Source organism: Mustela nivalis (genome assembly GCF_964662115.1).
Source record: "Mustela nivalis genome assembly, chromosome: 11".
NCBI lineage: Eukaryota > Metazoa > Chordata > Mammalia > Carnivora > Mustelidae > Mustela > Mustela nivalis.
The window spans coordinates 94,000,277-94,016,455 of NC_139030.1; the positions used below are offsets into that span (position 1 = coordinate 94,000,277).

Genomic DNA, 16,179 nt, shown 5'->3' on the forward strand with positions numbered 1-16,179 from the left:
TAAGGTTTTCCTTTGGCATTACATCATTTTCCAGGAGTACTTAAATGAAGCCTTTCTTCATCCTTGCATTATAAAAACACTTCTCTCTCTCTTCCCCCAAAATATTTCCCATTCCATAGCATTCAGTTTTAATGAAAACTATTTATCCATCCTATATAGAGTCCTGAGATATCGTATACTAAAACAAACAAACCAAAAAATACGACCACATTAGATATTTTTGAAGAATGAAAGTTCTCTGGAATAGATGATATTTTTCAAAGATTAACCTGTTAACAACCCTGTGCCCAGATTAAAATGCATAAAAACTTTATAGTCTATTTCAAATTTTAAATAACCCTGCCTATACTGATCAATAACTTCTTCAAAACTCAATGGATCAAATACAAGCAATAAATACATTAGAGCACACATTTAAACAGAAATAACACCTCATGTCAAAACATACAATTCCACAGAGCTGTAAAAGAAAAGGATAAATTGGAGGACCCATTAAGGGGTCAGAAAAATTTTTCTATGCAGGCTGTGCCACACAGCACAGAAAAGGGAACCACATTAAAAACCTCGAGGTGAATAAATCATGCTGAAAAGTTTGAAAAGAATTGTTTGGTAGAACAGACATTGAGTTTAGGGATTGGCCTCATTGTTAAACATTGACATTACATTTTTTTCTTCAGTTTAAATTTTTAAAAAAAATTTTAAGGAATAGAGGACCAAGCATAAAGGCAAAGACTTTTAAAGAGTTTGTTCAGTTGTATGAAAACAATGTGAGATTCAAGGTTGTTCCCAAGTTCTTGCTTGGCTTGTAAATGAACAGCAAACAAAAAAAGGTCTCTAGGAGTGCCTGGGTGGCTCAATCATTAAGCGTCGCATCTGCCTTCAGCTCAGGTTGAGGGATCAAGCCCCGCATCAGTCTCCCTGCACAATGGGAAGCCTGTTCTCCCTCTCCCACTCTCACTGTTTATGTTCACTCTCTTGGTCTCTCTCTCTCTCTCTGTCAAATAAATAAATAAATAAATAAATAATAAAATCTTTAAAAAAAAGAGGACTCTATGGGTCTTAGCTTTGTAAACCTAAAATAGTAATTATTTTTCATAGTTTTTAAAAAATAATTAATGTTTATAAAGCTTACTCCAAAACTTTTCATTACCTTACAAATGATACTTGAATTATAGTTTGACAGGCTATGTCTTTATGTCTTGCATAAAGACAGGGCCCACGATATCAAGGAGCTTTTCTTTTGAGACAATATTGACTTTCTCTCTCTCTCTCTCTCTTACACACACACGCACACACACACACATACAACCTTGTCAATTCAATATAATGCATTTCAGTGAACAGCTTTCCTTCATGCTGGGTTGACAATATTTTAAAGTTCATGGGATATTTTATTACTTTTCTTATTTAGCACTTATTTTGGCCCAATGAGATGGAAAGAAATGGCTTGAAAAGAACTTAAAAATTACACAAGGGCAAGGCACTAGGGGAAGATGAAAAATGAGAGAAAAAAAAAAGTCATTTCTTTCCTGCATAGATGGTAGAGACCATGTCTTATTGTCTTGTTCCCCTTTTGTCACATAGGACACAACAGGAGCTTAGTAAATATTTGACAAAATGATACCCACATAAATGAGAAATAAACTAAATATGTTTCAGTTCTCTTTTAGATGATAATTTTATAAATTTACTTCTATGTTACTAGCACTCAGTAGATCCTTCATTGTGGTGGCCATCATAATTTTATATAATGAGAAAAAAGTTTCAGTATAATTTATTACTTGCCTCCAGCATTAGCTCCAGTTTCTCCTTGAATATCTAACTCAAAGCAACTTATTCAAATTAGATGTGAAAGTCCTAAAAAAGTCTCAAGATAATGCCCAAAACTTTATAAGAAAATATAAAAAAATTCTCTACATTTCACTCATTTCATTCCCTCCTTCCTCTCTGAATGCTCCCTCTTTCCCAATTACATTCCTCTTACTTCAGAAGCACTGAGTTTTGACTCAAGTTCAGCTTGAGTCAAGCTCTGTGGTACAAATAATTAAGGAATCTATCAGACTAACTAAATGAATATTTTCAATAAACTCTAATGTAAAAATACTATCATACTCTAAGTAGAACCATGAATTTGAGAGCTTAAAGTGACTTCATGGTTTGCTTAAATGAGACATTGCTACATTATGATGGTGCTAATACATTAAATGAAATGGTACTACAGAAGTGTATTTTGTTGTTCATATTCTTTTTTTTTTAAAGATATTATTTATTTATTTGACACAGAGAGAGAGATCACAAGTAGACAGAGAGGCAAGCAGAGAGAAAGGGGAAAGCAAGCTCCCCACTGAGCAGAAAGCCTGATGTGGGACTCGATGCTAGGACCCTGAGATCATGACCTGAGCCGAAGGCAGACGCTTAACCCACTGAGCCACCCAGGTGTTCCTTGTTGTTCCTATTCTTATACAAGTATGAAAACTAAAGACCAGAGATGTCAGTATCTAAGGTCACATAATGAAAAACCTGGGCTTGGAACTCAGCCCTTATACCCTGGTCTAATACTCTTTTAGCCAAAATTCACTATGGTCCAAACATGGGAAGTTTCTTTGGGTCATAACTGTAATGGCACCAAGCATTCCCACTCATTAAGTCCATGCATATGGTGTTCCACCACATTCATTTAACTTTCAGTCAACAAATATTTATTGAGCACCTATTATGTATTGGACCCTGAGGACAGGATTGACCTCATCCTTAATTTCATGAAGTTTATAGTCTAGTAGGTGAGATAAGATAGACATTAAATAACTAATTATATAATGGGATACTAAATTACAAGTGTGGTGAGAAGCATTGTCTACACCATGCAAAGTTTTTCAATTTGAGAAAAGAACTGAGGCAGGGAGACCAGTTAAAAAACTTAACAGCTACTGCATGGACACAGACAAGAGAAAATGGATCCCGTGCTAGAGTGGTGCAAAGCAGACGAGGAGAAATGGGTGGATTTAAGAGCTGTTCTGGACACAGAACCATTAGCACGTCATGATGGCCAGGAGATGGGATGAGGACAGAGACATGAAAAGATGACTCTTAGGTTTTTGACTTGGCAAAGTCCTATTATTTGAATAGGCATAAAGATATTTAAAAAGAATCATTTAACTTGAACTTTCCATTCTCAAATATCTACATGGCAGCAGCCACATTGATGCTTCTGGTGTTCCTAAAACACACCAGGTCTGCTTCCAACCCAGGCCTTCTGCATGTTCAATTTTCTCTGCCTGAAATGCTCTCCCTCAGTTATCTACATGGTTCAGCAGTTCCTTAAAATACTCCAATTATCACCTTCTTGATACTTTTCTAGTCATTCTATCAAGACATGTCATCTCTTCTCCACATATTTTAAATCTCTTCCTTGATTTGTTGTTGCCTTTCTCACTTTGTGACATATTTTTTCCTACATAATATTTTATGACTTGTTTTTCTTCCTAGAATGTAAATTCTACAAAGGTAGGAATTTCAAAAATTTTTGTCTGTCTTATTCGTTGTTATATTCTCAGTATCCAGAACACCTTATGGAACATAGTGGGTACTCAATAAATACCTGCTGAATAAATAATGAGTAAAATGAATGTACAGCTTTGACTTTCTGGAATTATTGAGGAAATACAAGAAAACACCATTTATTTTAAAGATGCCAAGGTAGATTTTAAAATTAATATTTCATTGTATGTCCTTGATATTCTCTACAGGAATTTGGAAGTTGGTGTCTATACTCTATTTAAAAGATTGATTTTTAAAATTATTTAAAAAAATAATCTGCCAGTTGTAGGAGAATAAAAGATATGATAAGAATACAACAAAACTTTCCAAATTTAATAGTCTCTACTTTTCAGTAGGGTATTACTCAAACACATTATTTGCATTAAATTATTTCACATAATATTATAAAGGATCAAAACCCTTACATTTCAATCCTGATGTGATAAAACCTCAGTGTGGGAGGTGTGGGAGAAAGTATTAAATAAAGTGTTGCCATCCTCATGTTTTGCAACCAAAGTTAAAGCAAACAAACAATAACTAAGGTACATTAAATTGCATACTTTGTAGAAAAGTGACTACTCTTCATTAAATACAAAATTATAGAACTTGAATTTATAGCTCTGACATTAAAGGATGTTATTAGAAGCTATATATGCAAAATATGGGTACTATAAGGACTTCTGTTTCTTTGTGAAAATGTGAAATGTAGGCTATGAGAAGCTGAATATCTCTGATATCCAATGTTTCTTAGTTCAATGGATTGATATAGAAGTGAGGGATAGAAGATAGATTATTTTATTTCTAGAATGTGAGGATATACTTCAAAGGTCCTAGTCTAATGGATTTATCCAAATCAATTTTCTGCTAGGCAGAAAGATGCTATGGCAACACTAACTGGGAAGATAATAGACTGACAAATTCGGTAAGATTCTTTATATAAGAGAGAAGTACTGTTCTCTTCTTGAGCAGGAGTGACTTGCTTGAAGATGCCACCATCTTTTAGTTCACCTGCTCTAAAATGACTGACTGCTCCATGAATAAAGAAGTACTCACCAAAGAAGTATATAACTTAGAGGGCAAGCAATCAAATCCACAGGCACTGCCTTGCAGAGATCATGACCTATGTAATAACCATCCTATCCAACAACTATAAATGGAAACAGCCTTTGTGAAACCACCTCACCAGTAACTTTCAACTATGACAAGAGTACACAAAAATTGTGGTTTGTATACTGATCTTCATAAGGCTGATGGAGGAAAAAAAAAAGAAATTTATTAAAGCACATGACAGTAATCCACATAAATCAAAGCACCTATAAAAAAGCCCATGCATTGATAGAAAAGGTAAGAAGTATTATTCACTGAGTTCCTGCCTAATTTTTTTATGCCATGCATTTAGAGAAATTTTTTTTCTACTTTTGTTTATATCAATCAGTTGTGTTCTTAAAAAGCTAACACTACTTATTCTAAAATTTAGATTGAGATTTGATGTAGAATAGGGAGCTAACTATATTGAAATAGTTTTAAATTAATACACTTACTAAGACAGCCTTACCCAAGCCTTGAGTTAAATTAACCAAGGTCTCACTATCTACAGTGAATCTAAGATTGCGTATGTTCTTTCCAGTAGAATGAATTCGTGCTTCAGCAGAAAAGATTAACTTTATTGCTTTCTGTAAAGCTCCTCATGTTGTCATCTCTTTTCTCTCTTCCATTAGGCCTTGATTTGCCTCACTGAACTGAGCCACAAAGTTAAGTCTCTCTTCTAACACAAAATCAGACCTTTAAGAGAAGTGATGATCGCTGTGAGCATACAACCTACACAGATGGAAGAGCAGGAAATGCCCAAATTGAAGCAAATAATAAGGCTTCCCAACTTGGAAAGCTGTTGAACTTCCAAGACATATATAGTTTTTATTATCTGTTTCCCCTCCCAATTCTTAGTGATTGCACAAACAGCAGTAATACAGCTTTTAAAATTAAATTATTCACACACAATCTAACACTCTGGATTTTGTAACAACAGAGCCCTTGTAGAAGAATTAAGGTTACATCTATAAATTTGCTCCCTTATGTATCAATAAGAATTGTGTGACTACTTTTCTCAGTATCTACAGACTGCTTATCTCTATTACACAACTTGCCTCCAACAATAAGTACTGCTATTGTCCTGTCCTTGTCATGGATTCTGAGTTGACTACTGTCATTCCAACATCCTAGGTTTATCCAGTTTATAGTTGGGAACGACGGGCCAGTAGCTTCAATTTCCCCAACAGACTGTGGTTATGCATCCTTAATCAGAGAACAAGGGTCTTGAGTATATCATCTTGACAATTTCTAAGAAGCTTTGACATAAACATTTTTCCCAGTCATTCTTTGAAGTGGAAACTCTAACAATCCAGTCCAAACCTGCAGTTTAACATGTACAGAAAAAGAATCTTGCCTCACTTCTTGTGTTTGAGGCTTTTAACGGGATAACGTTAAAGCGGTAAGTGATATATTTTTCCTACAAAGACAGTTCAACTGCGGTTACACCTCAATCTCCCAGTTCATTTCCCCCTCTAATTTAAACATATTATCCCATCTATCACAAAATAGAGGCAAATATCTTCCTTCCTTCTGTTTCTTATCTTAGTGTGGAACTACCTCCTGGTTTTCCAACAAAAGTCACTTCATAATTCCTCTGTTGTGGACTTTTTTCCCAAGTCATCTGCAGTTGAGATAGGATAATTTTTCAGCAGGTTTAATACTCGCCTTATGAAAGAAGAGATGCTCTTCAAATGACACTGTGAGTTAAGGCTGTTTCTGTTCTGTAATTTTTGTGTCATTTGTCTTTATTAGTCCTTAATTACCACAATCTTTAAGGCAGTTTTAGTCGAGTTCAAAAGAATAAGGCATCTTTAGGTCAGTTTTATGAATTACTGAGTATAGCAGAAGTCAAGTGAAATTAGACATAAAAATATCCATAGGTATGGTAAAGAACCGGAAAGAAAAAGAAGTATTCCCATTTTTTGGGATTGGTTTAACCTTAGTGATTCTGGCAAAGCTCATGCTAAAACCATTCTTCATGCCTCTCTACGTTGAGGAGTCCTTTGAGTAGGACCAAATAGTATAGAATTTTCACGTCAAATTATATCAATAATTATTCCGTTTTAGTTGAATTTTCTTTTTGGTTTCAAGAAATTGTCTGAGATAAATTATGTTCCTTTGTGATTCTATGAAGAAACATATTATTTTCAGTATCAGTATTTTCTGGACTATAAGCCAGTAAACCCCACATTTAAATAAGGAAAATACTACATACAAGCACATTTATAGAAAGAGAATGGATTTTAAATGTAAATAATAGTCACAACCTTTTAAGAGGTATCTCATCAGAAATTAAAATGATAAACTTTTAAGTTGGCACTAAATTGATTTTATTCAACTTAGTCTGTCATTTTTATATAAATAAAACAACGTTTTATTTATATAAAAATGCTTTATATTTGGATATTTCCAAAAGGCCACCAATATTTCATTCTCTTGGATGTGCAAAACTCTGAGGAATGCAACAGCAATATGAGATTTATGAAATCACAGGATCAAATTTGGCAGAATTAGTTTTTTGTTTTGTTTTGTTTAAAAAGATTTCTTGTAGGGGTGCCTGGGTGGCTCAGTGGGTTAAGCCTCTGCCTTCGGCTCAGGTCATGATCTCAGGGTCCTGGGATTGAGCCCCGCATCGGGCTCTCTGCTCAGCAGGGAGCCTGCTTCCTCCTCTCTCTCTGCCTGCCTCTCTATCTACTTGTGATCTCTCTCTATATATCAAATAAAATCTTGAAAAAAAAAGATTTCTTGTAGCTCATATTTTAATAACATCTTTTTATGAAAAAGCATTTGTCTATGACTTTATTATTACAGAATGTTAGTCATTCCACCAAGGGCATATGGACCACCACCACCACCCTCGGCTTCCCCCATATCCTTTGGTGAGTTTTTCATAACTCCTTGGGCTTTCTTGAACAGAATCACAGAGAGACAACAAAGAAGTTTGTTGCTAAAGGAAGAAGTAATGCTGAATTTTTGTTTCAGCAGTGATTAGGAGTCTTTGATAATTTCACATTCTTCTTCTTTCTTCTTTCTTCTAAACCTTCCTGAAAATACATTTTCTTTGGCATGAAAGAGGGACACCAAAAATCAGTGACAGAAAATATAAGATAGACAAGAAAGAATGGCAGAAAAGAACACTGTACTTAAAGGAAAGTCTTTCGGGAATGTTGAGAGGGCATCGCAAGTTTGTTGATGTACAAAGGAAATTATTACTTTCTTTCTTCTTTCTCTCAAGATGAGTGTTTTATCACTTTAGTGATAAGGCAAATGATCCCAAAGGCAGATCAATATCACAAAGGAAATACAAAATGATATTTGTATTATCTCCTTCCAGGCTAGTTGCTTCATCTAAACACACAGTGTAGAAACAAGGTTGAGGTCAAGGCAAAATTCAAAGGCTCCTGGTTGGCAAAAAAAATGTGAATGTTTGTACTGGAGCTGAAGTTAAGAATTAATAGGTAGAGCTTTACCAATAACCCTCTTCAATACAATTAATCTTAAGGAGAAGTTCTAATCCTATAATTTCATTCATCAGAACTATTCAGAACTATCTATTATCAACATGAATGTCCACCTTTACAATTTTTTAAACATACGTTGCCAGAGAAGAAATCTGGTGAATGATGTTGATCTGGGAGTGAACATGGGGAAATGGTAGAAGATATCATAGGAAATCAAAGAAGAAAGGAAGGAGATAAAAGCAAAATCACTAAAAGATCATCAAATGAGGTCACAGTCAGGATCTAAACTACAACACTCTAATTTGTATCAGAAATGTAAGTTTAATCTCTTATGCTAAAGTCCACAGGGCAACAGACACATTCAGAAAAGATCAGCTAGGCAATGAATGGAAAGATTCTCCTGTATGGGGAAATCAAATTTACCTGATAACCAGAAGGAATGGATATGTCATGTGATTTTCATGATATTTTATAAGCCAGCTTTCTCAGACGAGATCCAATTTCTTGGCAATAAATCATAACCAGTAACATTTTAACACCTCCAACCCCCTTTCATGGTAAGAACTGTTCGTTTATAATGTGAGGAAGGGGATTTTAGTGGGATTTTACTTCTGACAGCAAGTATGTTGTTCATGTGATTCTTACCTGCCCCCCTTTAGGCTGGTATTTGATGTTGTCTGTCGATCCAATTTTGGATTTGACATTCTTCAGGTCTGGCAGTGGTTGGTTAATAAGCCGAAGCTGCTTCGGAGTAGCGGGGGATTTTGGAGGAGTACGTATGATGGCAACTTTCTTCTCACTGGGCACCAAGATGGCAGATTTGGGGGTTCCTGGTGTGTGAGGGGTCCTGGGGTAGCTCGGGGTTCCAGGAGTGCCTGGCGTGCGTGAAGAATAGCTTGGTGGGGTGCCAGGAGTGATGGCAGTTGATCCAGGGGTAGTGGGTGTGGAAGTTCCACTCTTTCCTGCTCTGCGAATCGGCTCTGACCCTATATAAACAAACCAAACCAAACCAAACTAACGCCACAGCATCAGAAAATTCTTGAGACATCCTCTTCCCTCAGGCTGTTAGAACTCACAATACATGAACTTTTTAAAGAGTTTAGAAGATTTGCGGATTACAACAATGCCCCAAAAAGGTGAAACTTCCTTTTTTTAGGCTTATAACCTGGTGACATTTTTGAACATGCATTGCTATCAGAGCAAAGAAAGAACTTGGGTTTTCTTGATTTATTCTTCTTACTTCTCATTATGAAGGCATCAGAATTTTTTTATCCTTGTGGGATCATTAAGGCATGTGGATCTGCTGTAAGTTAGCAGAAGAGTCTGCCCTTCACGTTCCTTGTGGGTTAGTATTTACTAAAGATTTCTTGAATGATGTGTGGATCACTTGCTCTTTTGTGCAATAAGTTCATTCCAAGATTCAGGTAGGCATACAACTGTGTACTGCTAGCAATAATTTTGACCCGTGTACAAAGTCATTTATTAAATTGTATTTCAACGTTACTCTTTCAGCTTATATTGAGGAATGCTGTGAGTTACAAATGTGTTTACTAAAATCTATGCAATTACATCAGACATTGTTCTACAGTATCATGTATTTCCTTTTTATGGAAGTTTGGCTCAGCTCTTAATACCAAAAAATATCTATTTCTCTTCCTAGAAAAATGGGACTTTTTAAAAAAGGTTTTATTTATATATTTGACAGAGAGAGATCACAAGTAGGCAGAGAGGCAGGCAGAGAGAGGGGGAAGCAGGCTCCCCACCGAGCAAAGAGCCCGATGTGGGGCTTGATCCCAGGACCCTGAGATCATGACCCAAGCTGATGGCAGAGGCTTAACCCACTGAGCCACCAGGGTGCCCCCAGAAAAATAGGATATTTTAATAACATAATCACAGTGAATCTTGTGCCCGATTGTTTTCTCTTATATTTTCGTTACTAGTTTGCAGTTTGGAGTCAAATTAGTAACCCCCACCCCGCCAGCCACTGTCAATTACATAGGCTATTGTGAGATGCATTTCTTTGCCTCAACCTGACTTTAGGGTCATTTTATTATTTAACTTCTTCCTCCTATTTTCCTATATTATATTTCTTTCATATTAACTTTGTAACTGTGTGTTTGAATGCCATTTCCAATACTTTTTTGAAAGCCTAACACTATAGATGAGACTACACCACCTTACAGATTTCAAAGCCCTTTTGTGAATACCAAACATTTGATGATCAACAAACACAGTAGTTAGAGACAGCTTTTATTGTTCCTAATCTAAGAATGAGGACATTGAGTCTCATTTACCCAGATGATACTAAATTCTAAGCCACATACGATATTTAGTTTCTTAGCCTTAAAAATCTTTTGCTTAAAATAACACATGGATTTTAATAATAGGGCACTTATTTACATTGTTTACATTTATTATTCAAATTCCTTCACTTTTTTGGGTATTTTACAGGAAGGGCATAAATTTTATTTTTTATTACTAAGTATGTATACTTTGTAGGATCAATAAATCTTCTAGAAATTTTGTAGAGGATAAAGGTATAACTCATTAACTTTTAAATCAATGAAGTAGAAGGGATCTTTGAGTCATTGGTGTGGGAAGTTCTTCCTGAGAAAGGGGATAATTAATCTTTGCTGAAATAATTACAAAGAGTGAGCTCAAGAGAGCTTCATAGATAATTATAATCTACAGGCAATATTTATTTACCCATTGGTCTGGGTTCGGTCTCCTGAAGAAACAGAATTATTTCACTTCTTTCAGTGAACAGTTTTTATGTATGAAGCGAAAGTTGCCCTGTGTCCTTTGTTTTTTTTTTTTAACATAAGGGCAAACGATAGGTAGACTCCTCAACCAACAATATGAAATTGGATATAAGAAGACTATGCAATAAATTAGTGTGTATTCTATGACTTTTATCACTTTCCACAAAAAGGACATTTCAAAACCAGGATGATACAGACACATCCAACTTCCTTTGTACATAGTTTGTTTTTGGACTGAGTTTTCGATGTTTGAGTCAGTCACTGTGTCCTTCAGAAAAATCTCTTCAGGGGCTCCTGGGTGGCTCAGTGGGTTAGAACCTCTGCCTTCGGCTCAGGTCATGATCCCAAGGTCCTGGGATCGAGCCCCGCATCGGGCTCTCTGCTCAGCGGGGAGCCTGCTTTCCCCTCTCTCTCTGCCTGCCTCTCTGCCTACTTGTGATCTCTCTCTGTCAAATAAATAAATAACATCATTAAAAAAAAAAAAGAAAAATATCTTCAGAAACTTCATTTCTTCCTTAAATGTTTTCATCATGACATTGGTGTCATGATGATGAAGGTGATGAAGTCATATTAATATTAATAATAATATTAATATTCTTATTAATATTATAAGCTCAGGTCTTTTCGGGAACAGGATATTCTCTCTTATTTGTCACTGTACCTAACACTGATGCCTTTCACGGGACCTGAACACAGTAGAAGTTCAACATATTTCCTTTTTTAATAGTACAAATTGGATTCAGAATTTATCAGTGTGTTGAGGTTACTTCATGGAGACTAAGCTGAAGCAATAGTCTGCATGTGCAGAACAAGTTTCCTTAAAAGAAATAAAATTTTTTAAAGTAAGGGTCATTTCTATACTCATAGAAAACGGTGTTAAACTTCAGAAAACTAAGGAATGAAGGTTTTGTGTTACATCTGAAGAATGAAGAAAAACCAAAAGCATTAAGCCCTAACACCACTGTTCAACAGATACAATCAATTTGTAGTGTAATAAATTATATTCTTGTCTTCAAAACGACAAAGTTGAGCATTTCCTATTTGTTCTAAAACCAAGTTAAATCTGAATTAATAAAACAATTTAAAAAATATTTATGAAAAATACATATTCACGAATTACTTTGTTCAGCTTATTAATCTTGGTTCTTACTAATCTTGTCAACTCCTCAATGACAATGCTTTTCTCTCCACTTGGGCTAGCTGCCTAGCTTTGTTTCTCTCAGCTCTTTTCAATAGCTGTACAAAATGCCACGACATGTCTATGCGCAGTTATAGAGATGATGGGCAAACAGGAGGAGGTATATTGCTTGTTCTTCTAGTTGTCTTTATGCTTTTTAGTTATTGCTAGATAGAGAGAAAATAAACCCTATGCCCTGAGATGATCAGAGTATGAATTATGTTAATTACTGCCTAATAAAATACATTATACTTATGAACATGAGTTAGAAAGTCAAAATAGAATTGGTTCAGAAATAAAAACAATTTGTATGCAGATGCACTTTAAAAGGCAGAGCACAGTGGTTTGAAGATGTGGATTTATGGATAAAATGCCATTTTGCTTCCATAACCACAAATTAAGCATAATTCGAAGTTGGTTATCTGAACAGCATCTATATTACTGATGCCCAATTCCAACTCCATATATTTGGAGTTAAGGTCTTTTCTCAAGAGATTACTCTCTTAATTGCCTTCTTTGCTAGTTCATTTGAATATTTTCGTTACGAAAGAGTTCAGTGATTTTAAAGTATTTCTGGCATGTATTTCAAAGAGTGTTAATTTTTCATGAAACTAAGTGGTGTGTAGGTCACAACTGCTTGAAATACAATAAACACTTTCACTTTAGGCAAAAAACATGCTTTAAGTGCTATACAAAATAGTCACATTTGAAGCGGGCCAACTATTATTAAATATTTTAGGAATTAAGTGGTAAAATCAACTAAAATAAGATAGTAGTTGCAATTTCTACCATTTTGAATGGATTTTAAATGACAGAGATTATATTCTCCAAGCGATTCTACATAGCAGTTTTCTAGTACTATTTCTTCCAAATAAATATAAAGAAGATATTAAGGTTGTGAAGTTATCAGTGAGCTGTAAACCAAATTCAACCACTTTCTATCTTAGTAGCATTGGACAAGTTACTCTATTTTTTCTTATCAGTAGATTTCATGAGGTTATTAATACCTAACCATCAGCACTGTTATTTAAATTGAATGAAAAATGTGTCTTCAGGTTTTAGCATCTATATGTGCTCAATAAATGGTAACTATTCTTGTTGTAATAGAAACATGTTTATGAAAATAATTTGAATCCATGCCTTAACTAGATAATCTTGGTAGTAACACAACTCCTGAGTGCGTAATGATTGGAACATTTTTGTATTTTTTATTAAAACTGTGATAACTGCCAACCAGTTCATTACGGGCCATCAATCAAAAGAAACTGAAACTATTGCTCTGAACATGTGATGTGTAAACCCTCTTTGGAATGCAAATTCTTAACAAATTGAGCAGAATCTGATGTTTTGATTATTGGGTCTCCAGTAAGATTTTAGGACTTGGATTCCTAAGAGGTTAAGCTTAAATAGATATATATATTTTAAAAATTCCTGACTATTGGTTTTCTCTATTAATTACTTCTTAGTAGGTCTCATTTTCCACAACAATCATTTTAACTCACACAGGTGTTTTGGATCCATCAATAGTTTGATTTTCTGATTCCTGGAGGAAATATAATCTGTTCTCAGTGTGTGTTTTCCTTGGAAGACGTAAAATATAAACACATAATAAGCTCTATGCCACTTAAAGGATTAAAAAGGAAGCCAAATGAAAATAAACCTACTGGTAGTCCGCCGGGCTGAAGAGGAGATGGAACTGTTGAGAGAGAATGAATTCTCATCTCTGTCTCCTGACACACCACGACGAGGAGGGAGAATGGAGGAGGGTCTGGGCAGAGAAGAGCGCTTTTCTGGGCTCTTGGTTACTCCATCCTGATTGGGGGAAAAACAAATTGGATTCTTGTCAATCTTCAATTACACAAAGTGATTACATTGCTCTATTTTTCCTCTCATGCTGATAGATAAATTTCTTTTAATAGATACTACTGAATTTCATATATTTATAAGCATTTCTACTTTGAAACTTAGAAAGAGTTTATATTTGCCTAGAAGTTTTATAAAATATATTATTTTGGAGTTAGTTCTAATAATTGATCATGAAATTCAAATTCTAAATAATAAATGGGTAAAATGAATTTACTCAAGTAATCTCCAGTGAATTAATAATTTTACTAAAAAAATCTTCATCAGCATAATAACTTATTAATCAGAAAGGGCTGCAAGGGACATTGCATGCATACCAATTAACAATGACCACTATGTCCATTATGTGATTGGAATTCTAAGTACTTTTCATCCATTTATGATTTAATTCTTGCCACAAAATACTATGTGCATTTTATAGCCAAGGAAACAGGCTGAGTTAGTTTATGTAATTTTTCCAAGATCACCAAGTTGATAAGTAGTAGCAGAGGGAGTATTAAATCCTGATGTGTCTGATTGAGTTCAAATGGTATATTATATTAAATAGAATTTGCCATTATTAGATGATACAATATTATATATTATACACTATGAATAATATATATTTATTACATATAGTATGTGTAGTATTATGTAGAATACATTTTATTTTATTGGTTTGTGTTTGAAATTCTATAAAACACCAAATAAATAAATAAACAAATAAATAATAATGAACAGTCTACCTAGAAAGAGACTTTTTTTTAACTGATTGATTATTAATAACTATTGAGGCTTTCATTTGTGTTTAAGAGGCTTTATGGTTTATATGTCAAATATTTTAAAGTTTAGGCTTTGTTTTTTATATATTTACTGAATTGTGTCTTATAACCTCCAAAATTATTTTCTTTTCTGAACCTTCAGTTGACCTGCTGCCTTACCTTGTTCCCTGATTCTGAGTATGGCAAACGGTCTGTGGAGCCTGCTGAGGTGGACTGTATTGAAAAACTGTCAGAAAATGAAGCCCTTTGAGACGTACTAAGGCAAGCGGAACTGGATCTTGGGGACTTTGAGCTACCCTGTAAGGCAGGAATCTTTGACAAGGTAGAATTCTAGCCATGAAAGAAAACAAACAAAATCACAAAATAAACCAAACTATGAAATAAAAGGAAAATAAAAAAATGTATAAACATATAAGAAATTAAATGCCAACTTTTAATAAGACCACATGATAAATGATTATAATCAATGCTAGGAATATATATTTATGTTAGAACAAGAGATTTTCATTGAGTAACTCATTTTTAACTGGAACTAACTTAAGAATATTCACATATGAGAATATAGACCAAAATATTCTTCATGAATTCTACATATAAGTTCTGGTTAATCCATAAGTCTCCCATGATACTCTATTTGGAAAGCATCTTGAGAGTTGGTTGGAATTGTTCCCTTAATAAATATAACCTTGGAGGTATATTTATAATCAATGTCTTGATCACATTTCAAGAACTTTAGAACAAGGTGTATTTAAGACTTCATAATAGAAAATACTTTCTTAAAGTTGAGAAAATATATTTTTACATATCTACATTGACTTTATCAGAAAATCACAGATTTTATATAAAATTAGCTCATTTTATGAGTAAAATGCCTACTGGGGGCCAAGTTATCCTATAGAATTAGTAACATTTTTATGCATAGACCACAGTTTGTATAATGTGTTAGAAATTCCAGGCATCAATAGTCCCCTGAGAGATAGTCAGCAAGTGAAAATCAGTGGGTTGGATGAACAGCTTTGGAAGGACACTAATGTTCACATGCTATATACATGTCTCATGGGGGGACTTTGTTAAAAATACAGAAAGGTATGATGAACCCAAGAATATCTTGTCTTCAATAATTAATATGATATAGCTGTTACAAAAACAGCAGTTAAGATTGACGGCTTTATCTCAAGTTTTAAGTTCCACAGGCACTTTAATGGGGGCAGACCCATTAACAGACTGCACACATCACTTCTTATTTTATAGACCCAGTGTCCTGTGTGGCTGGTGGGCCTGGGTTGACCCAGGTATTTCTTCTCTAATTAAGGCTAGCCACAGAACAGCAAATTTCAAAAGTGATATGGGAAAGAAAAAAATGGAATAACTGCATTAACTCAAATTAAGAGACAACTTGCTCAGAACAAAGACAAAACACAACAAATACACCACAAATGAAATGAAGAATTATAGGTCAGGTTCACAATAAAGATCAATTGAAAAATCACAAAGAATTGTTCTGATGGATGTACTGAAATCACAGATAA

General features: G+C 34.5%; 1 protein-coding gene across 33 annotated transcripts in view; it reads right to left on the minus strand.

The window, feature by feature from the left end:
- The window catches only part of MAP2 (microtubule associated protein 2), a 290,836-nt gene that overhangs the window by 14,208 nt on the left and 260,449 nt on the right, over window positions 1–16,179 (minus strand). For 19 of the 33 annotated variants that reach the window (XM_082691637.1, XM_082691639.1, XM_082691640.1 and 16 more), the window contains 3 exons: window positions 14,810–14,980; window positions 13,691–13,838; window positions 8,733–9,073 (listed from right to left, as the gene is read on the minus strand). In XM_082691637.1, the coding sequence (XP_082547763.1) occupies window positions 8,733–9,073; window positions 13,691–13,838; window positions 14,810–14,980 (660 nt within the window). The remainder of the gene's footprint in view (window positions 1–8,732; window positions 9,074–13,690; window positions 13,839–14,809; window positions 14,981–16,179) is intronic. The other 14 variants (XM_082691624.1, XM_082691616.1, XM_082691611.1 and 11 more) reach the window with 1 other exon arrangement.